General features: G+C 42.3%; 1 protein-coding gene across 3 annotated transcripts in view; it reads right to left on the bottom strand.

The window, feature by feature from the left end:
- Positions 1–25,933, bottom strand: part of LOC138951247 (calpain-5-like) — an 82,692-nt gene that overhangs the window by 42,092 nt on the left and 14,667 nt on the right. Inside the window, exons 1-3 of one of the 3 annotated variants that reach the window (XM_070322893.1) lie at positions 25,609–25,847; positions 6,549–6,706; positions 3,358–3,489 (exon numbers count right to left, since the gene is read on the bottom strand). In XM_070322893.1, coding sequence (XP_070178994.1) covers positions 3,358–3,489; positions 6,549–6,701 — 285 coding nt within the window. In that variant the 5' untranslated portion in view covers positions 6,702–6,706; positions 25,609–25,847. Of the gene's footprint in view, positions 1–3,357; positions 3,490–5,831; positions 5,847–6,548; positions 6,707–25,608; positions 25,848–25,933 lie in introns of those variants that run through there. The other 2 variants (XM_070322894.1, XM_070322895.1) reach the window with 2 other exon arrangements.

The raw sequence follows: 25,933 nt of genomic DNA on the forward strand, positions 1-25,933 counted from the left end.
ACACAGTAACAACCAACACAGACTGACACAATAACAACCAACACAGACTGACACAGTAACAACCAACACAGACTGACACAGTAACAACCAACACAGACTGACACAGTAACAACCAACACAGACTGACACAGTAACAACCAACACAGACTGACACAGTAACAACCAGCACAGACTGACACAGTAACAACCAACACAGACTGACACAGTAACAACCAACACAGACTGACACAGTAACAACCAACACAGACTGACACAGTAACAACCAACACAGACTGACACAGTAACAACCAACACAGACTGACACAGTAACAACCAACACAGACTGACACAGTAACAACCAACACAGACTGACACAGTAACAACCAACACAGACTGACACAATAACAACCAACACAGACTGACACAGTAACAACCAACACAGACTGACACAATAACAACCAACAAAGACTGACACAGTAACAACCAACACAGACTGACACAATAACAACCAACACAGACTGACACAGTAACAACCAACACAGACTGACATAGTAACAACCAACACAGACTGACACAGTAACAACCAGCACAGACTGACACAGCAACAACCAACACAGACTGACACAGTAACAACCAACACAGACTGACACAGTAACAACCAACACAGACTGACACAGTAACAACCAACACAGACTGACACAGTAACAACCAACACAGACTGACACAGTAACAACCAACACAGACTGACACAGTAACAACCAACACAGACTGACACAATAACAACCAACATAGACTGACACAGTAACAACCAACACAGACTGACACAATAACAACCAACACAGACTGACACAGTAACAACCAACACAGACTGGCAGAGTAACAACCAACACAGACTGACATAGTAACAACCAACACAGACTGACACAGTAACAACCAACACAGACTGACATAGTAACAACCAACACAGACTGACATAGTAACAACCAACACAGACTGACATAGTAACAACCAACACAGACTGACACAGTAACAACCAACACAGACTGACACAGTAACAACCAACACAGACTGACACAGTAACAACCAACACAGACTGACACAGTAACAACCAACACAGACAGACACAGTGACCAACACAGACTGACACAATAACAACCAACACAGACTGACACAGTAACAACCAACACAGACTGACACAGTGACCAACACAGACTGACACAATAACAACCAACACAGACTGACACAGTAACAACCAACACAGACTGACACAGTGACCTACACAGACTGACACAGTAACAACCAACACAGACAGACACAGTAACAACCAACACAGACAGACACAGTGACAACCAGCACAGACTGACATAGTAACAACCAACACAGACTGACACAGTGACAACCAACACAGACTGACACAGTGACAACCAACACAGACTGACACAGTAACAACCAACACAGACTGACATAGTAACAACCAACACAGACTGACACAGTAACAACCAGCACAGGCTGACACAGTAACAACCAGCACAGACTGACACAGTAACAACCAACACAGACTGACACAGTAACAACCAACACAGACTGACACAGTGACCAACACAGACTGACACAGTAACAACCAACACAGACTGACACAGTGACAACCAGCACAGACTGACATAGTAACAACCAACACAGACTGACACAGTGACAACCAACACAGACTGACACAGTAACAACCAACACAGACTGACACAGTAACAACCAACACAGACTGACATAGTAACAACCAACACAGCCTGACACAGTAACAACCAGCACAGACTGACACAGTAACAACCAGCACAGACAGACACAGTAACAACCAACACAGACTGACATAGTAACAACCAACACAGACTGACACAGTAACAACCAACACAGACTGACATAGTAACAACCAGCACAGACTGACATAGTAACAACCAACACAGACTGACACAGTAACAACCAACATAGACTGACACAGTGACAACCAGCACAGACAGACACAGTAACAACCAACACAGACTGACACAGTAACAACCAACACAGACTGACACAGTAACAACCAACACAGACTGACACAGTGACAACCAGCACAGACTGACACAGTAACAACCAACACAGACTGACACAGTAACAACCAGCACAGACTGACATAGTAACAACCAACACAGACTGACACAGTAACAACCAACACAGACTGACACAGTAACAACCAGCACAGACTGACACAGTAACAACCAACACAGACTGACACAGTAACAACCAACACAGACTGACATAGTAACAACCAACAACCAACACAGGCTGACACAGTAACAACCAACACAGACTGACACAGTAACAACCAACACAGACTGACACAGTGACAACCAACACAGACTGACACAGTAACAACCAGCACAGACTGACATAGTAACAACCAACACAGACTGACACAGTAACAACCAACACAGACTGACACAGTAACAACCAACACAGACTGACATAGTAACAACCAACACAGACTGACATAGTAACAACCAACACAGACTGACACAGTAACAACCAACACAGACTGACACAGTAACAACCAACACAGACTGACACAGTAACAACCAACACAGACTGACACAGTAACAACCAACACAGACTGACACAGTAACAACCAACACAGACTGACACAGTAACAACCAACACAGACTGACACAGTAACAACCAACACAGACTGACACAGTGACAACCAGCACAGACTGACATAGTAACAACCAACACAGACTGACACAATAACAACCAACACAGACTGACACAGTAACAACCAACAACCAACACAGGCTGACACAGTAACAACCAACACAGACTGACATAGTAACAACCAACACAGACTGACATAGTAACAACCAACACAGACTGACATAGTAACAACCAACACAGACTGACATAGTAACAACCAACACAGACTGGCACAGTAACAACCAACACAGACTGACACAGTAACAACCAACACAGACTGACATGGTAACAACCAACACAGACTGACATAGTAACAACCAACACAGACTGACATAGTAACAACCAACACAGACTGACATAGTAACAACCAACACAGACTGGCACAGTAACAACCAACACAGACTGACACAGTAACAACCAACACAGACTGGCACAGTAACAACCAACACAGACTGACACAGTAACAACCAACACAGACTGACATAGTAACAACCAACACAGACTGACACAGTAACAACCAACACAGACTGACACAATAACAACCAACACAGACTGACACAGTAACAACCAACACAGACTGACACAGTAACAACCAACACAGACTGACACAGTAACAACCAACACAGACTGACACAGTAACAACCAACACAGACGCGGTACCTTTGCCCAGATCTTCTTTTCCTGTGCGAGAGAGGAGCAGGCCGTGACGAACCAGGAGTTGCCCAGCTCCCCGGGGTTGAGGTCATCGCACGTCACGCCCTCCACGATCAGCTTGGGCACCTTGCACAGTTCCTGTAATCACACCCCTAATGACAACCCTCCTGATATCACACCCCCGTAATGACACCCCTCCTGTTATCACACACCCGTAAAGTCTCCCCTCCTGTTATCACACCCCTAATGACACCCCTCCTGATATCACACACCCGTAATGACAACCCTCCTGATATCACACACCCGTAATGACACCCCTCCTGTTATCTCACCCCCGTAATGACACCCCTCCTGTTATTACACACCCGTAATGACACCCCTCCCGTTATCACCCCCCCTCCCCCCGTAATGACACCCCTCCTGTTACTACACACCCGTTATGAAAACCCACCTGATATCACACACCCGTAATGACACCCCTCGCGTTATCACCCCCCCTCCCCCGTAATGACACCCCCCCCCCTGTTACCACACACCCGTAATGACAACCCACCTGATATCACACACCCGTAATGACACCCCTCCCGTTATCACCCCCCCCCCCCCCCCCGTAATGACACCCCTCCTGTTACCACACACCCGTAATGACAACCCACCTGATATCACACACCCGTAATGACACCCCTCCTGTTACCACACACCCGTAATAACAACCCACCTGACATCACCCACCCGCATTGACACCCCTCCTGTTATCACACACTCGTAATGACACCCCTCCTGTTATCACACACTCGTAATGACACCCCTCCTGTTATTAAACCCCCGTAATGACACCCCTCCTGTTATCACAGCCCCGTGATGACACCCTGCCTGTAACCAAACACCCGTAATGACACCCCTCTCATCCACTCTATATCTATAGTTACCTTGACTCTCATCCACTCTATACCTACAGTTACCTTGGGTCTCATCAACTCTATAGCTACAGTTACTTTGGGTCTCAACCACTCTATAACTACAGTTACATTGACTCTCATCCACTCTATACCTACAGCTACTTAGGGTCTCATCCACTCTCTATATACAGTTACCTTGACTCGCATCCACTCTATACCTATAGTTACCTTTGGGTCTCATCCACTCTATAGCTATATTTACCATGACTCTCATCCACTCTACAGCTATAGTTACCTTAGGGTCTCATCCACTTTATAGCTACAATTACCTTGACTCTCATCCACTCTATAGCTATAGTTACCTTTGGGTCTCATCCACTCTATAGCTATAGTTACCATGACTCTCATCCACTCTATAGCTATAGTTACCTTAGTGTCTCATCCACTCTATAGCTATAGTTACCATGACTCTCATCCACTCTATAGCTATAGTTACCTTAGGGTCTCATCCACTTTATAGCTATAGTTACCTTAGGGTCTCATCCACTTTATAGCTACAATTACCTTGACTCTCATCCACACATTAGGGTCTCATCCACTTTATAGCTATAGTTACCTTAGGGTCTCATCCACTCTATAGCTGTAGTTACCTTAGGGTCTCATCCACTCTATAGCTACAATTACCTTGACTTCCATCCACTCTATAGCTATAGTTACCTTGGTTCTCATCCACTCTATAGCTATAGTTACCATGATTCTCATCCACTCTATAGCTAAAGTTACCTTAGGGTCTCATCCACTTTATAGATACAATTACCTTGACTCTCATCCACTCTAGAGCTATAGTTTCCTTGGTTCTCATCCACTTCATAGCTATAGGTACTTTGGGTCTCATCCACTCTATAGCTATAGTAAATTTGGGTCTCATCCACTCTATAGCTATAGTTACCTTGGGTCTCACCCACTCTATAGATATAATTACCTTGGGTCTCACCCACTCTATAGATACAATTAATTACCTTGGGTCTCACCCACTCTATAGATACAATTACCTTGGGTCTCACCCACTCTATAGATACAATTACCTTGGGTCTCACCCACTCTTTAGATACAATTACCTTGGGTCTCAACCAACTCTATAGATACAATTACTTTGGGTTTCACCCACTCCATAGATACAATTACCTTGGGTCTCACCCACTCTATAGATACAATTACCTTGGGTCTCACCCACTCTATAGATACAGTTACCTTGGGTCTCACCCACTCTATAGATACAATTACCTTGGGTCACACCCACTCTATAGATACAATTACCTTGGGTCTAACCCACTCTATAGATACAATTACCCTGGGTCTCACCCACTCTATAGATACAGTTACCTTGGGTCTCACCCACTCTATAGATACAATTACCGTGGGTCTCATCCACTCTATAGATACAGTTACCTTGGGTCTCACCCACTCTATAGATACAATCACCTTGGGTCTCATCCACTTTATAGCTACAATACCTTGACTCTCATCCACTCTATAGCTATAGTTACCTTAGGGTCTCATCCACTCTATAGAAACGGTTACCTTGGGTCTCATCCACTCTATACATACAGTTACCTTGGGTCTCACCCACTCTATAGATACAATTACCTTGGGTCTCATCCACTCTATAGATACAATTACCTTGGGTCTCACCCACTCTATAGATACAGTTACCTTGGGTCTCACCCACTCTATAGATACAGTTACCTTGGGTCTCATCCACTCTACAGATACAATTATCTTGGGTCTCACCCACTCTATAGATACAGTTACCTTGGGTCTCATCCACTCTACAGATACAATTATCTTGGGTCTCACCCACTCTATAGATGCAATTACAACTCAATAGATACAATTACCTTGGGTCTCACCCACTCTATAGATACAGTTACCTTGGGTCTCATCCACTCTATATATACGGTTACCTTGGGTCTCATCCACTCTATAGATACAGTTAGCTTGGGTCTCACCCACTCTATAGATACAGTTAGCTTGGGTCTCGCCCACTCTATAGATACAACTACCTTGGGTCTCACCCACTCTATAGATACAGTTACCTTGGGTCTCACCCACTCTATGTATACAATTACCTTGGGTCTCACCCACTCTATAGATACAATTACCTTGGGTCTCACCCACTCTATAGATACAGTTACCTTGGGTCTCACCCACTCTATAGAGACAATTAATTACCTTGGGTCTCACCCACTCTATGTATACAATTACCTTGTGTCTCACCAACTCTATATATAAAGTTACCTTGGGTCTCATCCACTCTATGCCGGAGTCCACCTTGGTGTAGAAAAGAGACTTGCTGCTAGCGGGGAACTCGAGGTCCTCGAAAAGCTCGCCTTTCTTCAGGCATGACTTCTTGATGGCGCTGTAGTCCTGGCCGCGGAAATTCTTCGGCATCCTGTCTGTACACACACAGTGTAACAACACTGTATTACAACACATCCTGTCTGTACACACACAGTGTAACAACACTGTATTACAACACATCCTGTCTGTACACACACAGTGTAACAACACATCCTACCTGCACACACACAGTGTAACAACACATCCTACCTGCACACACAGATATTGTAACAACACATCCTACCTGCACACACACAGTGTAACAACACATCCTACCTGCACACACAGATATTGTAACAACACATCCTACCTGCACACACACAGTGTAACAACACATCCTACCTGCACACATAAGGCCGGACACTGCTCAGTACTAACCGATTGCTTAGGCGATTCAAAATAGCACCACCTGCAGCACGAATACACTCAGCGGACACATTATTGCGCTAATGTTCGTTCCTTAATTTAAACACTCATCCCAGTGTCATCGCATTCAAACTTTCCGCTAATTTTGCTCTATGGCAGAATTTGTGGATTAAAGATGCATTTTGCAGGTGTCACGTGACCGCTAACTTGGTTCTCTGGCAGACTTTGTGGATTAAAGATGCATTTTGCAGGTGTCACGTGACCGCTAACTTGGTTCTCTGGCAGACTTTGTGGATTAAAGATGCATTTTGCAGGTGTCACGTGATTGCCGCCGAAGTAAGAGTACCACCAAAATCGATCCGACAAAACGTAAGGTACCAATTGCAAAATTGACATAAATTCAGAATAGGCGCGACGTGGCATGTTTCACTTTCACACACGAAGTGAACGCCAAATCCAATACTGATGCTATTGTGAAGAAGCTCCACTCCCGCCTGTACTTTTTGAGAAAACTCAGATCTGTTAATGTTAGACAAGAGATTATCCAGATGTTTTATACCTCAACCTGCAATAGTGTGCTGTGCTTTGGATCCGTGTGTTGGAGTGGCAGCATCAGCAAGCAGGACAGGGATAGATTAGAGAAGTTCATTAAGAAAGCAGGTGGGGTAGTTGGGAGGAAGCAGGACACTTTTGCATCAACGCAGGAACGACGACTGACTGACAGGCTACAGAAGATTTTGACCGATGACACGCACCCACTCAGACCTGAACTTGACAGCAGACGGATGGACAGAAGCTTAAGATTTAGACAGCTATACACAAGAACCACACGCTACAGAAACTCATTCATTCCATCTGCAATTCACATCTTCAACTCTCAGGTGGGGCGCTAGGTGCTGGTGCTGTCGCTCTGACAACTGCATAATTTGACATCCTTTTATCAGTTGTTTTTCTCTGCTGTTAGTTATTATGAGTTATTTCTAATATGCTGACTGTTAGCAAATGATAACAGGCATGTCGAGAAAAAAAGATATCAAGCATGAGCCTTGTAGGCGAATTCTGGTATCGTTTGTGAGACATGCCTGTTATCATTTGATAACAGTCAGCATTTTAGAAATAACGGTTTTATTACTGTTTGTTTCGACCAAAAGAAATTTCGAAACGACCGCGCGAGTTAGACAGAACAGCCGCAATGGGAACTTGAGCGCTCCTACCTGATTATGCCTGTCAGTCAAAGAATTCTCGTGACCTGGGTCAGCCAATCAGAGTCACACACATTACGTGATGAATATTCACAGGTCAAATGCGTTTGACACACAACAATCTCACAAGATAAGCCATGTTGAACATGCGTGTCGGTTGCTTTGGGTTTTCTTGTTGAACAGAGAGGGACAGATTTAGAACCGACTCCAGACCGATGGGAAATGACGTAAAGATACATTTGACGTAAAGCGAGTGACGCAGTTTCACTTGATTTTTCCGAACTTTGATCATTTAGATTTCAAGTGAGCAGGTCGGCACTGCACACTTAGAGGATGGGCGGTGCCTTGCTGTTCCGTACAGCACCCACCGGCAAAACTCGCTTTTCGGTATTTTTTTTACATAAAGAGAGTATTATCTGACAGTATTTGAAGTGTCATTCTTTAGAATAAATCACGCTGATATTGTTGATTTAAATTTTTACTTTGTTTTGTCAATTTTTAGCTTGATAAACAAAAAGGGTCCCTGCCTGAACGTTATAACATTTAACAGGTCACCTAGAATCCGTCCTGATTGGTCAAAAAGCCATATGGGGCACTGAATTGGTAATAAATTGATTTATAGGATACAAAGTGATACGATAATGTGGTTAAAATGTGATAAGGTGATAATGTGATATAATTTTTATAACAGGCAATGCATTGCTTCTATTTTTAGGCTTGTTTTAGTAGGTGTGTGGGTACAGTGTTTGCGTGTGGCGATATGATGTGAGTATGCGATGTGAATGTTGCTACATGCATGGTTGATTGATTGATTGGTTGATTGATTTTGCAGACACACAGTCAAGCGTGTAATTTCTCTTTTAGAGATGCATAAAGAGTATTGTATTGTATTGTATTGTATTGTAAATCCGTTATCTTTGCAGAACAGAGTGCTTGGTTCCGCTACCTAGCGCATTTCTTGTGTCAGGTTATTTGTACTGATGCAGGTGTCCATCTCAGAAAAGAGAGAGAGATAAAAACACAGAGAGAGAAAGAGACTGACTGACTGACTGAACTTTATTTTACAAGGATACAGATTTAAGGCTAGGCCTTTTCTTACAATCTGTTCTTGGAACAAAACACATACAAACAAACGAACTAAACATTACTATTTAATACTAAAACAGAAACACCATAAAACTTAGAATTCAGACACCAAGATGATGATGATGATGATGATGATGATGATGATGATGATGCTGATAATGATGCTGCTGCTGCTGCTGCTGCTGCTGCTGCTGCTGCTGATGATGATGATGATGATGATGATGATGATGATGATGATGATACTGTCATTTACGCCAAAAAGAACATAACAATGCTTGGGAAAATACACATATATAAGCAAGGCACTATAGAGAAACAAGGCACTATAGAGATCAGTTGTTCTTCAGTACTGGTGACAGAAAGGGGGAAAAGTGGTCAAAATTCAAATCTCTAGTTTTGTTTTTGAAATATTGCTTTTCATAAAGCAGAAATACTGTAGTATCTGTTGTACATAAGAAAAAAATCACTGGTTCACATGGTTCCTACATAATCTAACTTTTAAAGCTGGTTCTTGTGTGTCTGTGTGTATGTTTGTATGATGACGATAGGACCCGAAACGGCTGCACGGACTGAGACAGGAATTGCAGAGAATGTTCTTTGCCACTCGAGTCGTGTCATAAGGTACTTTTGGAATAGCAAATTTGAAAGGATTCTTCAAAAAACGGCGGAAAACATTATATACCCTGTGAGCTATCGAGGATCCTCCCCGTCTGGGCTGTCGAAACATGGTCTTGTTAAAAGACGTTTTCAAATGCGGTTAACGGGGAGATACACTCGAAGCACATCAGTTTAGCAAAGTTATGTTGCCAAATCATCAAAGATCAACATTTCACTACACGGATCGATGCACACAGTCGAAATAGATGTGACTTTCACACGACCGAAGACTACTTACTAGCAGACTAGCAGACGACAAGATCTAAATATTTAGATCAGTGAGAGCAATCCGTTGAAGAACAGTTACTCCGCTTATTCGTCTTCAGTTAAGCTTATTTCCCCTGCCATAAGTTTCCTTGCAGATCTGCAGTCGCGTAGTGAAATGAACTAGTGTCATCGGAAGATTCTTCTCAGTCAATGATCAAAGCACAGTAAGTTCTATGCTGACAAAAGTCACTTTCGGACAACACGACGATTGACTTAATTTATGAGCCCAAAGGTAACAATATCGACAAGAATGTACGCATTTGACATTAAATGAAACATTCATAGACAGTTTCCAACTCACCAGATCTGCCAAAGAGCCGTCATTTGTGAAAAAAACGATGATTTTAATCAGACAGGTATCGGAAACAAGTCTTGGTCACCTGCGTTATTCCTTCCGAGGCGACGTGACGGCGCCACATTTGTTTGTTTATGGCTGTTTATCGCGAAACAACACAGTTGAAATTTGTGTGTAAAATACCACAAATGTGTGGTGAATCAGTTCGTCATCTGCGTTTCGATGGTAATTCAGTCAGATTGGAGTTACTTTGAATCGAAGGCGAGGGTAACCTGCGTTATTTGTGGGACGGCGTGAACAAATTTGATTGCAATATTTTATACAGAAAGTAAATTTCAATGATTCTGGCTCAGACTTGTAGATCTGTTATGCAGTTTTTTGGTAGTGTATCTGCTTTTCTGCTATGAAGCTCATTTGGAGTGATACGCTGATCGAAATGGGGTACCCTATGTGGGACATCAGCCGTATGCAGATTACGCCTGAGAACACTCTCGCATTTCACAAAGACAACAATAATTTGCAACATTTCAAGAACTGCATCAGTTTTATTAGATACTATTTCAACAAAAACAGCACAAACACGACTATTATCAACAACACAGAACGGGAGGTAAGTCTTAAAAGACGCACCAAGTGTGCGTTCCCATTTTTGGACGCCATTTTTGCTAGCATTTTCACAGTAAATCGTAATATTTCCATATCTATTGAATGATTTTGTTATTTTCTTTGATTGTGCCGATTCTCCTATCTCTCTGGCATGTACTGGGTGCTTTGTGACCAGTTTCTCCCCTAGACTGTATTGAAAAAATGCGTCCGTCTGAGCTGACCCCCACTTGTGACCAGTAGCAAAGAACAACTCAGAAACAAGGCACTATAGAGAAACAAGGCACTATAGAGAAACAAGGCACTATAGAGAAACAAGGCACTATAGAGAAACAAGGCACTATAGAGAAACAAGGCACTATAGAGAAACAAGGCACTATAGAGAAACAAGGCACTATAGAGAAACAAGGCACTATCTAAACAAGGCACTATAGAGAAACAAGGCACTATAGAGAAACAAGGCACTATAGAGAAACAAGGCACTATAGAGAAACAAGGCACTATAGAGAAACAAGGCACTATAGAGAAACAATGACGAGGATGTTAGCATAACAGCAGCATAGCTCTGCAAATACAATCAACATATAACCGTCTATAAACTGAGCGTATCCACGGAGGGGGGGGGGGGGGGGGCGGTGATCGGGAACATCTAAATCATCAAAATATGAGGTGATTATGAACAGACTTTTTAAAACTTTAAAGGGACTTCAAGGGTTTTAAAGAAATTGGCAGTGAGTTCCAAATTGATGCACCCGAATAGACAAGACTGGTTTTATAAAGGTCTATTCGTGGAGTTCCAAACTGATGCACCCGAATAGACAAGACTGGTTTTATAAAGGTCTATTCGTGGAGTTCCAAACTGATGCACCCGGAAAGGCAAGGCTGGTTTTATAAATGTCTATTCGTGGAATTGGTTGGATAAGGTTGGCAGATCCATACCTGTCAGTGGCTTTCTTAAATAATGATGAAATATTAAGCGGCACGTTTTCGTAATACACTTTGTGCATTATAATTGCCTCGTTCAGCTGAACATGCTTGTCTCATGGAGTTAAGAATTGATGACTTCATGTCTGTCGAAACGTTTTCACAACAATGAGTTTAGCCGAACGACGATAGACATCATTTAATTTCCACTGCTGCCATCCCAGAGAGTTCAATCATAATTTATGTGAGGCATTATATGAGCATGGTGAAACATTTCTACAGTTTTTTTTATCAGCAAAATGCTTTAACTTGGAAAGCAAAAAAACACATTATTGAATAATTTCTTACAAATGTACTGTATGTGTGCCTATCACTTGAGTTCACGATTAATAATTACCCATAACACACGGTGTTCCTGAACTTGTTCAATCTGTGTTGCACTACAGGAACTGTTAAATAATAGTTGTTATCATGTTACTAATTTCCGGTTTTCGGAAGCGTTGGTATTGTTTGGAGTTCAGGAAAATATGTTCACTGATAAAGCCTTAGATTTCATTATTTTACTGGCCAAATTTTATATTTACAAATGTAAATGGAACTCTGAAAGACCGATGCTTCCGATATTCTTGAAATTTTTGAAAAGTAGATATTTATTGGACAAGTACAAGGGGGGATTAGCAGAAGATAAGTTTGACCGCCTCTGGCAACCATATTCTAACCTGGTTTCATGAAAATTGTCCAGTACTAGGCTCTACTCCTCCTCCCTAATTCGTTAACAGTATCTTGATATATATTCTGTTGTAAACTTGAATCTTGTAGCAATCAATATTGTTTAAAGGTCTAGTAGTTGTTGTAGTCAAACGGTCCTATACAGTGCCTCTTTAACTTTCTCCCTCTCTCTCTCTACTTCTCTCTCTGTTCTAGATCATTCTTTTTATGCATGTTGTAGGTATGAATGTGGCGATGTGAATTGTGATGTAATGTATAATGTGTTGTAAAAAAAAAAACCAGGAAAAAAAATATTAAAGAAAAAAAAAAAAAAAAAAAAGATAGCAACTGTCCACATTCACAGAGACGGGGAAAGAACTTGAAAGCGCATCCATCCGTGCGAATTCTGCGAAGTATTTTAAGGAGGGGGTTGGGGAATGTAGGCCTGTTTTGTTTTGCTTGTCGGGGCAGAATAAGCCAACCATTAGCATTGCCTTCTGTTTTTAATTGTGTTTCCCAGTGACACCTGGCAACTTTGGCCATTTTGTGTTTTGCTTCCGTCTTTGTTAATTTTAGGTCATGAAATGCTGCTGGATCTGTGACAGCCTCTTTTGCTGCTGTGTCAGCCATATCATTGCCTCTGATCCCTGTGTGTGAGGGGATATACATAAGGGTCAGTTATGTCCCAGAGGCAATGATCTGGTGACAGAGGAACAATATTTTCGTCTGAAGCTCTTCCCGGTTTCTGGAACCATTTTGGAGAGCAGTCAGAGCGGATTTCGAGTCGGAGAAAATCACGACTCTTGTTGGGGGTCGAGGGAGGTCTTAAGATGGCGTACATTTCTGCAGTGAAAATGGACACATCCTTATTGAGTTTAATTTTGTTTAGTTATTTTGAGGTCAGGAATGACAAAAGCACAGCCAGCTTGGTCATCATTTTGTTTTGAGCCGTCAGTAAATATCTGTAGGTGATCTTTGTAACTGTTTGAGATGATTTCTCTTACTATTGACATGGTTATCTTTTTTTGTTATACCCAGATCATGATCAGGGATGATAATGGGGGATTCCATGAACCAAAAGGGGAAGGGGTGAATGGGAATGTGGGCCATCCACTTTACCCCACTTTCTTGAAATATCGGTTGAACATAGTCTGCTAGTGGGATCGTTGCTTCGTATATTGTGGGTGTTTTTCTTTTTAGGTTTTGGTAAGGGGCCGAGGTTATTGTGTCGAACTCAGCAGTGAGCTCTTCGTTCACAGCATTATCAACTGTACTGGCTCTTGATACGTACTGGGCCGACAGAAAGAGAGAGAGAGAGAGAGAGAGAGAGAGAGAGAGAGAGAGAGAGAGAGAGAGAGAGAGAGAGAGAGAGAGAGAGAGAGAGAGTAAGAGAGAGAGAGAGAGATAGAGAGCGAGAGACAGAGACAGAGACAGAGAGAGAACGAACGAACGAATGAACGAACTTTATTACTCAAGGATGGAGATTTTAGGCTCACGCCTAGTCTTACAATCTGTCCCTGCTAAACTAAGAACTGTGCCTGTGGCCACGCATCAGAAGACGTAAAACACTTTCTTTTAGATTGCCCTCAATACGATAGAGACCGAACCAAAACAATAAGTACTCTCCCTACTGATCAAATTACGATACCAACACTCTTATTTGGTGATGCAAGTTTGTCAAAAGAATTAAATGAATCTGCTTTTGATAAAGTCCAGGAATGTATTATTTCAACTGGCCGACTTGGGACAAAACGAATTTGAGTGCAGTATGCCCCATTCATTATAGATAATTTAAGTCTACATTTAATTAAGAAGTAATAGCGATTGTTATTGGTATATGCAATTGTGATGTATACTTATGTACTATCTCTCTCTCTCTCTCTCTCTCTCTCTCTCTCTCTCTCTCTCTCTCTCTCTCTCTCTCTCTCTCTCTCTCTCTCTCTCTCTCTCTCTCTCTCTCTCTCTCTCTCTCTCTCTCTCTCTCTCTCTCTCTCTCTTGAGAGCCTTTGGAGAAGCATATTCAGAAATATTTACTGGAATATATGGAACGAATTAATTTGTTTCATCCATTTCAGTCTGGATTTCGCTCTAAGCATTCATGCCACACTGCTCTCAGCTCTTTATGTAAAACTTGGTTATCAGCTATTAATGAGTCCGAAGTAACAGGAGCGTTATTCCTGGACCTTAAAAAAGCCTTTGACCTTGTAGACCACTCCTTATTATTAAAGAAATTACAATGCTACTTAAAAGATGACTCTGCTTGTGCCTTCTTCGAATCATATCTTTCAAAACGGAAACAATATGTTTTCATCAACTGTAAAACTTCGTCGAATGATTTTGTCAAAAGTGGTGTGCCTCAAGGGTCTGTATTAGGACCTATATTGTTCTGTATTTATATAAATGATTTACCTCTTCATGTGTCAGATGAGAAAGTAAGATGTGAGTTCTTTGCGGATGATTCATCAATCCACACCAGTCAGAAGTCTTTGGTAGCCGTCAACCAATCTCTTCAAAAAAGTATAGATGAGATGACAGAATGGTGCACCACTAATGCAATGGTTATTCACCCTGTTAAGGCGAAAAGTATGGTGATTACAACTAGACAAAAACACCAATTAAAACCCTTACAACTTCAACTGTCAATTGATTCAACTCAAGTGCAACAAGTTAAAGAGCATAAATTATTAGGGGTTACCGTTGATCAAGAATTGAAATGGCAAACTCACTTGAGTAAAATTTGCAAATGAATTAGTATCTAAAAATTTTTACTTATTGTCTAAATTAAGACATTATGCCGACGTGGAAGCACTCAAGTTGTTTTATTACGCTCACATAATGCCCCATATCAACTTTGCTTCAACACTTTGGGATAACTGCAGTGATGTTCATCTCAAACGACTCAATTCTCTTCATCGCCGTGCTGCAAAACTAATTCTGCATGAGTCAAATAAGCCAACAGATGATAAATTAAAGCTCCTTAATTTCCTTCCCTTGAAAGATCAGTTGACGCTAAACAAGGCTGTCTTTATGTACAAAGTAATTAACAATAATGTTCCTGGATATTTATAATCACATTTCAGACATGCCACAAAAAGATATGGGTCCCAGAACCTGATTCCCCACATCCCTCGTCTAGACGTGTATAAGTCAAGTTTAGCCTTCTCAGGAGCGTCTCTATGGAATTCCATACCCCTACCCCTCCGAAATGCCTCTTCTGTGAAAACGTTTAGGCGCCAGTTTCATTCCCGCTTAATGGGTAAATAGAACACTTTTCATGTCTGATATTTTAGTGCTTTTTACATTTAGTCAAGTTCTGTTTGTATTTTGATTTGTTCTTTATGTGTATGTATTGATAATGATATACATGCGAATGATTGGGACAATTCCTCCCCACATTTTGTTTTCTCTCTTTTGTTATTAGTTATTTTGGATGTTTATATGCAATGCATTATTGCAACTATGCTGCAATTTCCACACTATATTGTTTTTCCCATTTTTGAATGTGTATACAAAACCATAACCCCTTTCTTATTACTATTTACATTATGTACGTCTGTAAGTAACAATAACCTTGTCAATTTTACTATCTATATTATGTGCGTCTGTTTTAGGTGTTTGTATAAGGGACAGGTTGTAAGATTAGGCTTTGCCTAAAACCTCTATCCTTTGGTAATAAAGTTCAGTTTCAGTTTCAGTTTCAGTTTCTCTCTCTCTCTCTCTCTCTCTCTCTCTCTCTCTCTCTCTCTCTCTCTCTCTCTCTCTCTCTCTCTCTCTCTCTCTCTCTCTCTCTCTCTCTCTCTCTCTCTCTCTCTCTCTCGTTTACTCTCTCTCTCTCCCTCTCCTTTCCTCTCTCTCTTTCCCTTTCATATTCTTTGTCCATTCTATTCTCGTGTCCTGTCTCCATTATGCTTTTGCTTTTTGTCATATATATATACATGTATATGTATGTTTGCACATTTTGTTTGTTTCTCGTTTGTTTTGGTTTAAAAAGTACTTGTCGAAGTCTCGTCGCAAGTTATCGTAATCCATATGTTCAATTCTCCCGTTAGGGTCACCACCATAAGCTTGAGCTTGTTGATGATCCGTAACATGTATCATGTTCAAATACATACAAATTGTTGAATACAAACTTTCCCATGTTTAAACCAACTAAGATATACAAATAGACAATAAAAGGACAATCGTCAATCGCAATCATACAGTATTACAAACTACAACATTACCTATACGAATACATAATGCATAATAGAACATTGAAATTTACACGTGTGTGAGTAGTGTTCATGAGCGGGGATTGACACACCTGACGTGACCTCTCACTACTTTTTACCAAATTACCTATTTTATCAAAGTTGTATCGATTGGTTTTACTACCAGAAGTTGTCTGATGGAACTATCTACACAGTGGTATAATTTTCTACGCATTCTGTCCGTGGATCCCAGAGCTTTCTCCATCTTCGTCGTTTGGCGAGCCATCACCGTGCAGTGCTCAGTAGGCCTCTTCAGCGACTTGCTCAGCCAGTTGGCAAGCAGCGATGACAGTGCTTAGTAGGCCTCTTCAGCGACTTGCTCAGCCAGTTGGCAAGCAGCGATGACAGTGCTCAGTAGGCCTCTTCAGCGACTTGCTCAGCCAGTTGGCAAGCAGCGATGACAGTGCTATGTAGGCCTCTTCAGCGACTTGCTCAGCCAGTTGGCAAGCAGCGATGACAGTGCTCTGTAGGCCTCGTCAGCGACTTGCTCAGCCAGTTGGCAAGCAGCGATGACAGTGCTCAGTAGGCCTCTTCAGCGACTTGCTCAGCCAGTTGGCAAGCAGCGATGACAGTGCGCTTGTTTACGCCGCTTACAGTGCACGCGTACCCGTAGCCGTAGGCCTACCTCGTGTGCCTATCGGTATTCGCTCTGATCGTCGCTGTTTCACCAGAGAGCACCTGTTGGACTTGAACCCGAGCAGTACTGCTGTGCCTCCCGTACTTGGATTACCTGATCGTCAGCCGGGGCCTTCGTCGTCACCACGATCTGCCTCCAGCTGTGTACCCAGTGACGCTTCGTCGCTGTGTCGTAGTCTTCACGACCTTGGCATTGACTGCCAACAGCTACCCTGCCTACGCATCCCTCCAAAGAAGGCACACAGGGGACATCGTCGTAGACCACGTCGGAGGCAGTGCTACGGACGCCAAAAGACTAAGTCTCGATCACACACCTTACTCCCCACTTCCACCATCACACCTCTCCGCATCGCACTTTTCAACGCTCAGTCTGTTTCTTCAACTCAGCAAGCATGTAAAAGAACAGAAATCGTCGAGTTTGTCACAGACAATGACCTAGACATTTTGATTTTGACCGAGACTTGGCTCATTGAGAACGATGACGACAGTGTTATTGTTGACTTGACACCAGCAAACTATTCCCTCCGATCGTTTCCCCGCAGTGTCACTCGCGGTGGTGGAATAGCAGTGATCTTCAAAAACTCTCTCTCTAGTCATGTGTCGTTTAATTCGGTACTGCCATTTACACATACATCCTTTGAGTGTGTACAAGTGACACTAGTCCTCCATCAGAAACCAGTTCAGTTGTTTTGCATCTATTGGCTTCCTCCAAACTCAAAAAACAAATTGACTGATGCCATGTTTTTCTCTGAATTTATGACCTTGTTGACCATTGTAACACTTTGTCTGGAACTCCTGTTTTGCTTGGTGATATCAATGTTCATTTTGATGACTGCAACCACCCTTCCACTGTCAAGATGTTAGATATTTTAGATGTTTTTCAATTCACACAGTCAGTCAGTCATCCAACGCACAAGAAGAATCACATACTGGATTGGGTTATGCATAGGCCTGATGATCATATTGTTCAATCTGTGTCTGTTACACACGCCTTAGCCTCATATCATTTTTGTGTTGTGTTTGATCTGATGACCCAGTGTCCTCCTCCTCCACCCATGTTTAAGTATGTCCGCTGTATCCGTACGATGGATACAGACGCTTTTAGGGACGAGGTGCAGAACGCGCGGCCCCCCTCCCCCTCCGCTGACCAACTTGATGCCACACTTCGTGCTGCTCTTGACGTCCATGCCCCCGTTTCACGTCGCCGTGTCCGTCCGTCCAAGTCCGCACCGTGGTACTCCGATATCTGTGTCGAACTGCGTGATGCCAAATGTGACCGTAGGCGTGCTGAGCGCAGGTATCTCAAGACTGGTCTTACTGTCCATAAACAAATATTTCAAGGAGCAAAGGACATTGTAACTCATAATCATCATCATCATCATCATCATCATTATCATGGTCAACATCATTATCATCATCATCATCATCATTTGGCAGAACAAAATGTACAGAGGTTAGTGACAGCGTGGCATTCTTGCTTCGGGTGATTATATAAAATAGAAACAGCTTCAGAATGTGACTGTTCGTGACAACAGCTATTTGCGAAGCTGCGATTTGAAGTGTTTAATCGTGCTTGACCCCTTTATCTCACATGGTAGCGAATTGCACATTGTTGAGCCCGAAAACGCTAAACTGGTTTTGTATAAATCAATACGGGGTAGTGGGGAAATTCATTTGTTTGAGCCATATCTGTCTGTTGCTTTCTGAAATAATGATCGCATGTACTGTGGGGTCTCGTTTATTTGTACCTTAAACATTAAAATCGCCTTATTAAATAAGAGAGAGAGAGAGAGAGAGAGAGAGAGAGAGAGAGAGAGAGAGAGAGAGAGAGAGAGAGAGAGAGAGAGAGAGAGAGAGAGAGAGAGAGAGAGAGAGAGAGAGAGAGAGAAAGTCGGAAGTCGGAAGTCGGACTTTCTATTTGTTAGGCCTCTGGCCCATAACAAGACTGGTGACACATAATACAAGCGAACAATGTTTAAAATAAGCAGAAAAAGCAACATTATGGACCTGCATCTTGCAACTGTGCATTTTCCAGAGAATCAGTGCGAACTCGTAGTTGCTAATTGTCTTACCACTTGGCCATTTGTTGAGGATAGTAATTGGCACATTCTAAACATGGATGGGTTCCGATAATACTTTGAGGCTATTAATTCAACTCTCATCTCATTATATGCGGGACAAACAAGTAAAAAAAGTACTTCCGTCTCCAGTGTATCATTTGAGCACAAAGGCCAACATCTGTCTACGTTATTCACCTTGGGTTTATACTGTAAATAGTGGTTTTTTAAGGGTGACATACCAAATCTGAAACGTGCTAACATTCTCCTCAAATGAACATTTCTTATCTGATACAAATAACCACTCATAGAGTCATACACAAGGACTGCTTAAATAACGAATACACATTATAAAACACGTGTGATTCAAGGGAACTATGCCAATCCGGTTCCCCAGTAGCTCAGTTGGTAAAGCACTGGACTTGTGATCGGAAGGTCGCAGGTTCGAATTCGGGCCGGGACGGACACGGGTCAACTTTATGTGCAGACCCAGAGACGGAAGCCATGTCCCACCCCCGTGTCATCACAATGGCACGTAAAAGACCTTGGTCATTCTGCCATAAGTGCAGGTGGCTGAATACACCTAAACACGCAGACACCTGGGTAGCACGACTCCGTTGCTGCTAGCTTTCCACAGGGAGGAAGCGACCCGAATTTCCCAGCGATGGGACAATAAAGTAATGACAAAAAAAAATGAAAAAATCCTGTCTAAAGCAATCGACAAGTCTTTGGCGAAATTCTCTTACAAACGTGGAAATATCACCAACACCTTGTGCTTCCCACACTTCACCAAATCCATACTTGTACAAAACATTACGAACGTTACAAGCCCATGTCGTGTAATTTTGCCTTTGTATAGACAGTAACATATTATACACTTTCTTGGGGTACCTGTTGCCATCCATTCGAGTTAATCGAAGCCAAAACTTCATACACTTTATGTGCGTTACCACAAACAGAGGATAACGTCCTGTTTCACCGTAAACTATATGCCTTGGTGACTTCGAATGGACACCGACAAACCTTTAACCTTTGCCGGATGCCGCTTTTGACTACACACTCCCGACGATGCGGGTTTGTCTGAACCCATACATTTGAAAGAGGGTTTTTACCGTTTATTCCTCTAACGACGATGCGGGTTTGTCTGAACCCATACATTTCAAAGAGGGTTTTTATCGTTTATTTCTCTAACGACGGGGTGGGTTCAGGGAAACCCACAGCGCTACTTCAGTGGTTGCATCGAGTTTCTCCCTTCACCGACCTCTTGCAGGGGAGGGAGAGGGGGAGGGAGAGACTGAGAGAGACTGAGAGACTAAGAAAGAGAGAGAGAGAGACTAAGAAAGAGAGAGAGAGACTAAGAAAGAGAGAGAGACTAAGAAAGAGAGAGAGAGTCTAAGAAAGAGAGTGAGAGACTAAGAAAGAGAGAGAGAGAGACTAAGAAAGAAAGAGAGACTAAGAAAGAGAGAGAGAGAGAGACTAAGAAAGAGAGAGAGACTAAGAGAGAGAGAGAGAGACTAATAAAGAGAGAGAGAGACTAAGAAAGAGAGAGAGACTAAGAAAGAGAGAGAGAGAGAGACTAAGAAAGAGAGAGAGAGAGATACTAAGAAAGAGAGAGAGAGAGACTAAGAAAGATAGAGAGAGAGACAAATAAAGAGAGAGAGAGAGAGAGACAAATAAAGAGAGAGAGACTAAGAAAGAGAGAGAGAGAGAGACTAAGAAAGAGAGAGACTAAGAAAGAGAGAGAGAGAGACTAAGAAAGAGAGAGAGGGAGACTAAGAAAGAGAGAGAGACTAAGAAAGAGAGAGAGAGAGAGAGACAAAGAAAGAGAGAGAGAGACTAAGAAAGACAGAGAGAGACTAAGAAAGAGAGAGAGAGAGACTAAGAAAGAGAGAGACTAAGAAAGAGAGAGAGAGACTAAAAAAGAGAGAGAGAGACTAAGAAAGAGAGAGACAGAGAGAGAAAGAGAGACTAAGAAAGAGAGAGAGACTAAGAGAGAGAGAGAGAGACTAAGAAAGAGAGAGAGAGACTAAGAGAGAGAGAGAGAGAGACTAAGAAAGAGAGAGAGACTAAGAAAGAGAGAGAGAGACTAAAAAAGAGAGAGAGAGACTAAGAAAGAGAGAGAGAGAGACTAAGAGAGAGAAAGAGAGACTAAGAAAGAGAGAGAGACTAAAAGAGAGAGAGAGAGACTAAGAAAGAGAGAGAGAGAGACTAAGAGAGAGAGAGAGACTAAGAAAGAGAGAGAGAGACTAAGAGAGAGAGAGACTAAGAGAGAGAGAGACTAAGAAAGAGAGAGAGAGACTAAGAAAGAGAGAGAGAGACTAAGAAAGAGAGAGAGAGAGAGACTAAGAAAGAGAAAGAGAGAGAGACTAAGAAAGAGAGAGAGAGAGACTAAGAAAGATAGAGAGAGAGAGAGACTAAGAAAAAGAGAGAGAGAGACTAAGAGAGAGAGAGAGAGACTAAGAAAGAGCTAGAGAGAGAGAGACTAAGAAAGAGAGAGAGAGACTAAGAGAGAGAGAGACTAAGAGAGAGAGAGACTAAGAAAGAGAGAGAGAGACTAAGAAAGAGAGAGAGACTAAGAAAGAGAGAGAGAGAGCGACTAAGAAAGAGAGAGAGAGAGAGACTAAGAAAGAGAGAGAGAGAGACTAAGAAAGAGAGAGAGAGAGAGAGACTAAGAAAAAGAGAGAGAGAGACTAAGAGAGAGAGAGAGAGACTAAGAAAGAGCTAGAGAGAGAGAGAGACTAAGAAAGAGAGAGAGAGACTAAGAAAGAGAGAGAGAGAGAGACTAAAAAAGAGAGAGAGACTAAGAAAGAGAGAGAGAGACTAAGAAAGAGAGAGAGAAAGAGAGACTAAGAAAGAGAGAGAGACTAAGAGAGAGAGAGACTAAGAAAGAGAGAGAGAGAGAGAGAGAGACTAAGAAAGAGAGAGAGAGAGAGACTAAGAAAGAGAGAGAGAGAGACTAAGAGAGAGAGAGAGACTAAGAAAGAGAGAGAGAGAGACTAAGAAAGAGAGAGAGAGAGAGACTAAGAAAGAGAGAGAGCGAGAGACTAAGAAAGAGAGAGAGCGAGAGACTAAGAAAGAGAGAGAGAGAGAGACTAAGAAAGAGAGAGAGAGAGACTAAGAGAGAGAGAGACTAAGAAAGAGAGACAGAGAGAGAGACTAAGAGAGAGAGACTAAGAGAGAGAGACTAAGAGAGGGAGACAGAGAGAGAGACAGAGAGAGAGACAGACAGAGAGAGACAGACAGAGAGAGAGAGAGACAGAGACAGACAGTCAGATAGACAGACAGTCAGAGAGACGGATAGACAGACAGACAGACAGAGCAACTGACAACAGACATACAGACAGAGAGATACGGACAGACAAACAGAGAGACAGACAGTCTCTTGGAGACAAACAGGCAGACAGACACTGTTCCGCCGCTTTGGTAATTATGGGTGTAGCAGAACCCGCGCCGTCGGCAGAGGGATAGTTACAATCACTACTACTCTTTAAAAGTATGGGTATGTGTGAACCCGCGCCATCGGTAGTGTTTATGTAAATTATCATAATCAATTAATTCTGATGTTTTGTCATGTACACACTAAAAATTTGCAGACAGAGAGCAAATTAGGTGTGTGAGAGATACTTAAAATTTCAAAACGATACCTTTAATGGTTCCAGAGTTACAATGATTTTAGTGTGTCTCTGGGTACAGGTGAACCCAGGAAGCACGGCAAAGGTTAAATGGCAGACAGATGTACTCTTTCAACAATTTGCTGATCAGCAGAGAGTCCCCAGACCTCCGAACCGTACGTCAAGATCGGTTGTATTTGACTGTCAAACAGTTTAAAAAATGTATCAGGAGAATATTTCCCAATACTCCAAAGAAGTTTGAGGATAGCTGATACTCCCTTTCTCGCGCGATCAGCAAGGTCGTTTAGAGTGTGGGAAAAAGAGATTCTTGTGGACAAATAGACTCCTAAATATTTATACATGTTTACAACTTTCACTTCACTATCACCAAAGAACCATTTTTCTCGTAATGCCAGATGGCCACCGTTTCTAAACACAACTGTGTTCGATTTAGCCATATTTACGACTACCGCAAGCTTCTTTGAGGTGGTCAATAAAACATTTAGCTGGTTTTGTAAACCGATGACACTATCAGAGATTAAAACCACATCATCCGCAAACAACAAAATCAATAATTCGACTTAATCCGGATGTCAATTGAATACTGTGTCTTCCATTTGCCATAATGTCTTTGGTTAATTCGTTAATAAACAATGAGAACAAAATCGGTGAGCAGTTTTCACCCTGTTTTAGGCCGACTGGACACATGAATACATCTGAAAGTTCACCTCCTGCTCGAACACACGTTTTCACTGTCGTATACATACTTTTAAGGGCTAAAACAATCTTTCCACACATTCCATTCTGATCCAGTACTTTCCATAGTTTATCCCTGTGAACATCAATCAATCAATCAATGACGCTTATATCGCGCATATTCCGTGGGTACAGTTCTAGGCGCTCTGCAGTGATGCCGTGTGAGATGAAATTTTATACGGCCAGTAATTGCAGCCATTTCGGCGCATATTTACCTTTCACGGCCTATTATTCCAAGTCACACGGGTATAGGTAGACAATTATTAACTGTGCCTAAGCAATTTTGCCAGGAAAGACCCTTTTGTCAATCGTGGGATCTTTAACGTGCACACCCAATGTAGTGTACACGGGGGGGGGGGGGGGGGGGGGGGGGTTCGTACACCGAAGAGAGTCTGCACACAAAGTTGACTCTGAAATAAATTTCCGCCGAATCTGGGATCGAACTCACGCTGACAGCGGCCAACTGAATACAAATCCAGTGCGCTACCAACTGAGCTATATCCCCGCCCGAAAATCTATAAAGGCTGCATACAGTTGTCTATGTCTCAACAACTGTTTCTGTACGATTCTAAACAGTGTAAATATGTGATCTACTGTAGAGTGATCTTGGCGAAAACCAGCTTGCTCCTCCCCAACAACTTCGTTCTCTTCTATCCAATCAGAAATACGTTTATTCAAAATAAAACTATATAATTTTCTGAATACAGTCAACAACAAAACACCTCTATAATTATTCGGTGAATCAATATCTCCTTTCTTATGAATTGTGTGCAAAATCGAGTGTGACCATTCATCGGGAAACAAATCGTTGTCAAATAAATGATAAAAAAAAATGGTCAAAAAAGGCAAAAGTATATCAATACCATTCTTATAAAAAATGTTAATCAACCCATCTGGGCCAGCTGCCTTTCCATTTTTTAGCGCCCGGGCTGCAGGCATTACCTCATAATGTGTGATCAATTGGTTTAAAGAGTCACAATTTCTTAGCTCTCCTTGCTCAAAACTTTGATCACCAGAGAGAGAGAAAGAGAGAGAGAGAGACAGAGAGAAAGAGAGAGAGAGAAAGAGAGAGACAGACAGACAGACAGACAGACGGATAATGACAGATATATATACAAAGACAGATGGAACTAAACTGAACTGTATTTAACTAGGATAAACTCAAGGTCTTTTCTTACAATCTGACACACACACACACACACACGCACACACACACACACACACACGCACACACACACACACACACATACGCACACACACACGCGCGCTCAACGTATCAGACAGACAGACATACAGAGACAGACACGAAGAGACCCTCCGTGAAACAAAAAGTGGTGTCAATTGACGAGAAGTGACAATGACACGCATGGATAACAGATTATGTAGTGCTATGAACACGAAGTGATAAAGAACGTAGTGCTACCGCATCGCACACAAATGACATGTTGTTATGAACGTAATAGCCGCGGCACTTAGTGCAATTGAGACATAGAACAAATGACACGTAGTGAAAATGACACGCAGTGATAGTGGTACGAACCTATGTTTACTTTCTTTAGGCATGGATCCAAGGACCAGACGAACAGCTAGAGTACATTTACAAGGAGCCTGATGACCTCCCCACTTGCACACTAATGATTCGACTGGCCGCCATATCTAACACACCATCAAGCCTGGACTGGAAACATCCAGCTTGCCAACAGGGCAATGTGCTCTCCGCAGAGCGAATGACAACATGCAACCTGTGGCCATTTTCAGACGCGTCGCTTTTATTCTCAAGAAATGACGCTGTAGCACGCGAAAGATGACGCAAATGACGTAAATATAATTCTTTCGCGACATCATACTCTCTCTCTCTCTCTCTC

The sequence above is a fragment of the Littorina saxatilis genome, linkage group LG16 (assembly GCF_037325665.1).
Source record: "Littorina saxatilis isolate snail1 linkage group LG16, US_GU_Lsax_2.0, whole genome shotgun sequence".
Taxonomy (NCBI): Eukaryota; Metazoa; Mollusca; class Gastropoda; order Littorinimorpha; family Littorinidae; genus Littorina; species Littorina saxatilis.